This window comes from Platichthys flesus, chromosome 12 (genome assembly GCF_949316205.1).
Source record: "Platichthys flesus chromosome 12, fPlaFle2.1, whole genome shotgun sequence".
NCBI classification, from domain to species: domain Eukaryota; kingdom Metazoa; phylum Chordata; class Actinopteri; order Pleuronectiformes; family Pleuronectidae; genus Platichthys; species Platichthys flesus.
Window position 1 is genome coordinate 11,059,999 of NC_084956.1, and position 8,163 is coordinate 11,068,161.

The following is an 8,163-nucleotide window of genomic DNA, read 5'->3' on the forward strand; positions in this document are numbered from 1 at the left end:
TCTTGCCATCTGTATATGAGACCGAGAGCTGTTGTGTCGCAGGTATGGCCTGTGCCTTTAAGGAACGTTGTAGTGTGTGACGTAGTGGACCAGGGTATTATGGGAAAATACGCTAAAAGTGTGTGGAGAAGTCATGATCATCTAGAGGTGATGCGAGTGTTGCTCCTGCTGTATATCCGAGAAATAAAGTGGCCGCATTCCAAGTAAAGAAACATCTCCTCCTCCTTCTTCACGGAGCGGTCCGGACGGCTGGTTACCAGCCAGACAGCGAGCCAAGATAACCAGTGACTGTTGACCGGCTCCTGGTACAGGCGACACAGGAGACTGATTTATCATGACGTGACACATGCAATGAAAAACAATACATTAACGCCACACCATCATCCTCTAACCCCGGGGATAGACCGGAGGTAGAAGCGCTGCGAAAAGCGGTCTGCCTCCTTTCCTCGCCCATGTTAAATACTTGGGCTGTTCGCATCGGCAGCGTAGTGCCGGAGAAGAACCAGGAAGTGCCGTGACACAGGCACATTATCTCCTGTGGGGGGGTGGCTGCTACAGGCTTGCGTAGGTCAGTCACCTGTGAAGACCAGCATCATTTACCCCTGAACCAGCGCGTAGAAATAATGGTGATGAAATGTAATATAACAAATGTAAATATAAAATTAAATATAAAAAAATGTAATTAAATAAAATATATATTTTTTTTAATTAAATGAAATGGGGGGGGAAAAAACTGCGCGCGCACATCCTGCGCAGAAGCCCATTGCGCACATTCTGGGCAGAGGCCCACTGCGCACATTCTGCGCAGAAGCCCATTGCGCAGTTTTTTTTTTTTTTTTATTAAATTTTCGCTGTTTTTATATATAATTAATTTAAATTAACATAGTGTAAGATATTTTGCAATTAATAGGAGAAGTCCTGCCAAAATTAAGAGTTTAACATATTGCCAACTTGGAAATGGGAAGGAGTGGCATTCAAACCCAGGTCACCCCTTTTAGAGACCGACACTTTGGCAACTAGGCCACTTCAGCTGATGGCTGACAATTTGAACTAAGCACATAAAGAGGATGGACAAATTATCGTGTGTGTGTTGGTGTCATCTTTGCTGCTTTTGATAAACACTTCAGAGAAAATATTTTCTACTTTACTACATATATTTGACAGCCTTACTTAAAAGTTACTTTTATATTTTGGCTTTTAGATACTGGATGAAACCGATTGTTGAGAATAGCCCAGTGGGGGGGGGGGGGGATAATTTTTTAGAGCAGATTCGAGATTCATTCACTATACGGCTCAACAGATCTCGGATCCTTGAAGCTTCCTTCTATCAAGCTGTGTGGTTTGGAGCCGAGACACTGGCCAGAGAAGAAAACACTTGGAATACGTAGCTTGTTTGGTCTGCATATGTGTGCCATGAGTGATGGGTACGTAGTGCGAAGTCTAGTTAGTTGGTTTCGGTTAGGCTAAATCGCGGACGGTTTACGGGCACTGAGCAACGACATGGTGAAAGCATTCGATTTAGACAGCGTCTCTCCTGAGGAGAAAGTAATTGAAATGTCCTGAGGGTCAGTGAACAGGTAGGGGTGTGGCACGTGACAGTTCTAGGCCAATGGCTGTAGGGTTTTGTGGGATGCCAGGCTCTCATTGGCTGATGAGTTGGCGTATCAAGGGTGAATGAGGAAGGGGAGTGAAGAATACAGTGGTGGATGATAGGAGTTTAGAGTTACGAACAAGAAGTGTGTCGTGTTCGCTGGACTTTAATAAAGTTACACATACAGAGAGGTTTCCTGTTGTCTATACGCGAGGACACTACAATATGAACGTGTTCACCGTTCAAATTCATTATTTGGCATTGAGATGCGTTCATTTCATCGTTCTCATAAAAGTGAACGTGCTCAATGAGCGCGTTCTTTGCGTTCGTTCATGCACAACACTGGTCTAACTTATAAAATGGTTTGGTTGAATGAAAGAATGACCCCAGCTGAAGCTGCACAGTGATTGGTTGTCGTCGTGCTGGTCAAACAGATATTTACGAGGTATCAGTGGAGGATAATGAAACTTCTATAAATAACAAAACCTCCCAAAACAGTGTGTGTAAAAAGACGTGTGTAGGACAAGTTCCCTCAGCTCATGACCCCGGGCTTCATGCCTGAAGGTTAGAGATAGGTTGTAATGTGTGTGTGTGTGCGTGTGTGTGTGTGTGTGTGTGCGTGTGCGTGTGCGTGTGTGTGTGTGTGTGTGTGTGTGTGTGTGTGTGTGTGTGTGTGCGTGCGTGTGACTGCGTGCGTGTGTGTGTATGCATAACACAAAGCCGAAGAGAGAGGGAGTGGAGCTGGCAGGAACTCACAAATACAGAACATGCTTCCACACACCACAGTGCACACACACCTGTTTGTTGGTGTAACACAGTGTCCCACAGTGAACCCTGCAAGTCTGCCAGGAAGCCACCGGACTGGCAGAGCAGAGCTTTTCATCTGCCGCTGCTTTTCCTTAAATTATCCTTTAACACAGTTGTTAATGTCAGAACGATTTTAGCTGTTTGAAATTTCTTTATTAATTGTGTTTTACCTTGTACCTTGAAATGGAAGCGGTAGAGCATTGAGCATTCGGTGATGATGGACCATAAAACAGAAGTCGAGACGAAAATTTGGGTAGGTGAAATACTTGGGACTCATGTGATGGTATTCTATTTATAGTGTCTTACATTAAATATGGCTTCTATAGTGATAATTATTAATCACTCACCACCCGGGAGATGTATGAGGCATCGGGTTGATATATACTCAACTGTCAGCATCACAGGAGCTATTGTGAAGGGATGGGCATCACTCAAGAAAACATGTCAACGTAGTAGACGTGACGAGAAAAAATGTCTGACAGTCTTGTTGAAAATCCATTTGTGGATAGAAAATAAATGCAAACCAAGGTACAGTGTGTGATGTTGTAGTAGTTGAAGCTTTGTTTGTTGTTTACCCTGAAATTAATTTAGCTTATGAGATCCAGTGAAACCTGTCAATGACTTTTAATTTGAAGTTTAAAGGCTCCTATTCATGTTTTGCTATTAATACACATCCATGATATATGTCCCATATGTGCATGGAACTCAGAACTTTATGGAATAATATTATTTATAATTGTGTAACGAAAATTGGATTGTCAAATAATTACTGCTGACTTTAAATCAAATGGAATTACTTAAGAGTTATCTTCTACTGTAATTTAAATACATTTTAATTAAATTAAAGGTTGTTTTTTTGCTACTCACAATAGAAATATACCTATAAAATATATACAATCAAGAATCCGCCAAAAACAACTTGTCATCAATAGAATAAATAACAACGTTATTCAGTCACATTAATAGAGTATACACTAATACATGGTACTTGTACTCATTCATTGATTGATGATGTGAAAACATATTAACAGCACAGGAGTCGAGTTTATTTGGAACATTACATTTGTAAAAAGCCAAAAATAGCTCACACTATGTTATGAATTTACTTGGACATTAACACAGTACATCATTCCTGACTCTCAGCAGACCTTGGCCTACTTGGCTCCCCTCCTATAATACTTCTCTCCCAGAGCTTATCTACTACTGTTTTTTTTTTTTTTTTACTTTATAATTGCTCCTGACGTTTTTTAGGCAGAGGAGCGAGTGAGGAGGGTTTCTTCAGACCAACGCTGTGAGATTTTGGAGCTGAGTGGAGGGGGAAATGTCAGGGAGCTGTGCAAAGAGAAAAGGATGATCAAGAAGAAAACCAACTCGCCCAGGTTGTCTGCGGAAATCCCCGTGGTGAGCTGCTGTTTTGAAACCTTATCTTCATGTGCACAAAGAGATATCAAATTGGATCCGTAACTCGTCTGTGCCTATTCTCTCTCTCTCTCTCTCTCGCTCTCTCTCTCTCTCTCTCTCTCTCTCTCTCTCTCTCTCTCTCTCTCTCTCTCTCTCTGTGTGTGTGTGCGTGTGTGTGTTTGCATTGAAAGATAGGACACGTTGATACTGCAGAATTCATGAATGCAGCCACTCAAGGCAAACTGAATGTGATAGACAAGTATCTGGCAGACGGTGGGGATCCTAATATCCACGATGAGGTATGTTTCAGGCACAGATATATGTACAGCATACCGCAATAAATAACACATACAATAGTAAATTTTCCTTTTCCAGTTGAAGAGGACTGGGCTGCATCGTGCCGCTCTGGAAGGACACGCCGCAGTCGTCAACAGTCTTTTAGAAGGAGGAGCTGACATCAACTTCAAAGATCAGGTAAGACATGTGCAGGCACATTGCTCCTTTGTAAAGACGATGATGAGATTGAAGATTAGATTCTTCCCGTTGCCTGAAGTCAGTGCAGCTTACATGATGGGTCCCTGCTGCTGTATTCCAGCTGGGCTCTGGGGCCATACACTGGGCCTGCAGAGGGGGGAGCCTGGAAGTTGTGGAAATCCTGAAGAGTCACGGTGCCAACCTGAACATGGGAGATAAGGTGAACGGGCATTTTAATTGAGCTGGGACAAATGCTTCTGTGTCTGTGAACATTTACTGAAATGCAGTTGTGCGTTTGCATGTGGATTTGCATACAAATAACAGTCACTGTGTTGTTGTCACACTGCAGCTGAACAGCACTCCTCTGCATGTGGCCACGAGAACAGGCCAGAGCACCATTGTGGAGTACCTGCTGTCCTGTGGTGCCAAAATCCACTGCAGGGACAGGGTATACATGAAGCAGCTAAGCACTCTTTCTCTGCAGTTATCATCAACTCTATAATTTCGTTCTTTCAATAATCCATGTTTACTTCTCTCAGGAAGGAGACACAGCCCTGCATGATGCTGTACGTCTCAACAGATACACGATAGTGAAACTGCTCCTGGATGCAGGAGCTGACGGCAGAATAAAGAATCTTGTGAGTTTATCTTGCTGTTGTTTACGTCTAGTTTAGCTTGCAGGGGATTTCCAAGGAACCATTTTTTTTATTAGCTTTTTCCCCTAAGGAGTTACGTCTTTACGTATATGATGCTACAGCCAGTCAACACTGTGGGTAAGCTCAGCATAAAGCATAAAAACAGGATGGGATGAATTAAGTAATAACATGTTATACCTCCCTTTTAAACCATACAAAAGCCAAAATATAAAAAAGACAATTCACTGTTTCACACAGGGATATGTTCCAGATCATTTTTTGGCAGCTCAGTCTCTGCTGCTGCTCTTCTGGTCCAAGTCCCAAATACGTTTTGCCACATTTGTAACAGATTTCATATCAGCAATTTAGTCCTAATCAACACTTTACACTTCAAACACCGTACATACATACAGTATGACCCCGTGCTGACAAACTGACAGGATGAACTGTGTTCCAGGAGGGAGTGACGGCCATGCAGCAGGTCAAACAGTGGCAGTCCGACATCATGGAGACGCTGCAGAGGCTGGAGATGATGAAGGAGGTGGGACAGAGGCCCCCTGATACGCCTCAAGAGAGGAGGGAATAATGCAGAGTGAAAGATGAAAATCTACTCATCCAGTATAATGTCGCTTATCTGTCAAAATACATTCTATCAATCCACTGCACATCTGTTTATGTCGTATTTGAGTAGATGCATTAACTTATCGGCCATATGGTGAGAGCGCTAACCTCTGAGATTAGTCCAAACACCAGTGTAGAAAATATTTGCCTGGATTCGAAACGATCTTCTCCTGCTAAGCTTTGGCTTTGGTTTTCAATTCGGAAGAGCTTTGTGATCTTAGGAGCACTCTCGTGTTTAATACCTGATTTGTGATGCTTTTGGAGGTTGAATATTACAAACAGACCATAATCCAAGAAAAGTCGAATGTAGGGCCATCCATCCAATTGGTGGTGAACATAGAGTTATCCCTGTGACACCGAGGTGACGATGTGCCACTAAGAGGAGCACAAATACCGGAGGGATGCTCTTCAAGCTTGTGGCCAGCCCTCGCCCAAGACAGAAATTGGTGCATCCTAAAGTCTGCACATCGAGAACAGCATTCTAGTGTGTGAGGTCCAATGCGGTGAGTAATGCACGTACATATATAGGTGAGACCATCTAAATTCACAAGATCTGGATTTTTATTTGGATCTGCACCAAATTGCACGCCCTCGTAAATATCAGCCCCCTAAACATGTCTGGTTTTTATCATCAAGACCCGTTTAATAGTCTCTAGGAAATCAAGGAAAATGTGGAAAACCGCCATGTCTTGCAATTTTAAACAATGTGGAGAACCATTCCTGGCTCAGCACCCAAATTTAATGGGTTATTTCCTGACCCATACCCCGTTTCTACACAAGGTTTGATAGTAACCAGTAACCACCCAGTTTTTGTGTGTAATCCTGCTAACTCACAGACCTACGGCACACAGATGAAAACCGGAGGGCCAGAATACAAAGAACTGTACATATTAGAAATAGAGATGATGGTTTGAAAGAAGGGAGAGGGACCGTCTTCAGCTACAAAGCAGAGAAACCCCTTCGCAACAGAACTATGACACCACCACAACACCACATACACATACACATACACTGCTGTGCCTTCACCGCCCTGCATGAGATGTAACAACCATTCACACTTGCAAAAATGGAATCTCACTGCCCTTGTTCTCAGGTGACTCCCATGACTGGTTAGAACAGCCAGGAGCACAAACCAACCGAGTAACATCAGTGAAGCCACAGAGGTCCTGTCAGAGCTGAAGCAACTGCTCTGATGAGATATGAAACATCTCCAAGTATCTATAGCCGAGTTCAGTTGCCCTGGAGTCCTGTTTTCTGTCAGAACCTTGACCTGAATGACTGAGAGTCTTCACAGGCTTTGCCAGATGGCGTTGAAGCTGAATATGAATATACATCAGAAGGTGCCTTTTTTTATAGAGGCGACAGACACGGCCAGAGCTCAGAGCAGGACTGCGTTGGAGACGTCAGCTGTCGGGAGCGGAGATGGCTGCCAGTCAGGGGTTCAGCGGGAGCTCAGTGGACATATTTTCCTCATATCATCAGTGGCTCAAATGTTCCTGAGGGAGGTTTGTCACTCACACTGCGGAAACAAACCTCCTGTTTAGTATGTGGTTGTGTGGTTGGTCATTATACATACAGCCATTCATTGTTTTGCTGTTCATTTCATCTAGGTTCCGATCCAAGGACATAAAACCCCACAGAAACAAGAGAGGGGGATGGATAGATAGATAAATGGATAGATAGAGGGATTGGTGGAAGGAGAGATAGTTGATCCCAGTCTGGGAAATCCCATTAAGGTAAAAGAAAGATTTTAATAATAGATACAAATAATACAAAACAGTAATGTGTATTATAATGACATAACATTTTTTGTATATACGATAATTTAGTATAGTGCTGCTGCTGTATTTTTTTATCCATTGAGGATATGTTTAACAGATTTCCACGAAACCTATCAGATGTTGGGGTTCTGGATCAGAGAATGGTTCTGGATCTTTATATAAAATCAAAAAGATCTGGCATATTTTGAGTGTTTGATGCAGCTTGATTGGATGTAAGGAGACTGAAGGGCCTCGTTGGGGTTTAGATGCTCTCTACTGCCGTTCCACTTCACAATGTGAACGGGAAACTGCTGTTTTGAAAAAAGGTTCAGTTGCAGCCTTCTGTTGAATACCAATGTGTTCAGCATAGACAACCCATCAGATACAGTATCAGACGCACGCACTGTTTCCTGTTCCAGTCAAGGCTGTGTTAACTGTTCAGGACGTCATGCGTCACAACACAAGGTCGCACACTTACTCTGCCAATGCGACCCAACAGGGATGCAACTGTGAATTGTCAATGTAATGCAGTGAGCAAGAAAATGTCTCTTAAACATGTTGGACTCATACATGTTTCACAGCTTTAGTTAGATGTCATTTTTGATTCCATGTGAACTATAGCCACGTGCTGTTTTTCTGTGATGTTGCAGCGGGCTGGAGTGAGAATGAGACTAAGAAGGGGGATGGGGGGGGGGGGAACTGGAGGCTCATGCTTTGTGCTGTGTTGCAGCCAAAAACCAGAGGAACCTGTTTATTCATGAAATGGTTAAACTTCCCTGTGCAGGTGCAGCCGTCCCTCATTCCAGTATCTGAACTGTTTACGTCTCTAAATGTACGAATCCAACCCAAAGACAAACATGTTTCTTTTTCCACA

At 43.1% G+C, this 8,163-nt stretch overlaps 1 protein-coding gene across 1 annotated transcript; it reads left to right on the plus strand.

Annotated features, from left to right (window-relative positions):
* The first annotated feature begins 2,405 nt into the window (after window positions 1-2,405).
* ankrd2 (ankyrin repeat domain 2 (stretch responsive muscle)) lies at window positions 2,406-5,573 on the plus strand. Its single transcript, XM_062401241.1, has 8 exons — window positions 2,406-2,651; window positions 3,650-3,799; window positions 3,991-4,098; window positions 4,175-4,273; window positions 4,395-4,493; window positions 4,623-4,721; window positions 4,813-4,911; window positions 5,366-5,573. The coding sequence occupies exons 1-8, from the start codon at window positions 2,613-2,615 to the stop codon at window positions 5,492-5,494; spliced, it is 822 nt and encodes a 273-aa protein (XP_062257225.1). The 5' UTR covers window positions 2,406-2,612; the 3' UTR covers window positions 5,495-5,573.
* The last annotated feature ends 2,590 nt before the right edge of the window (window positions 5,574-8,163 follow it).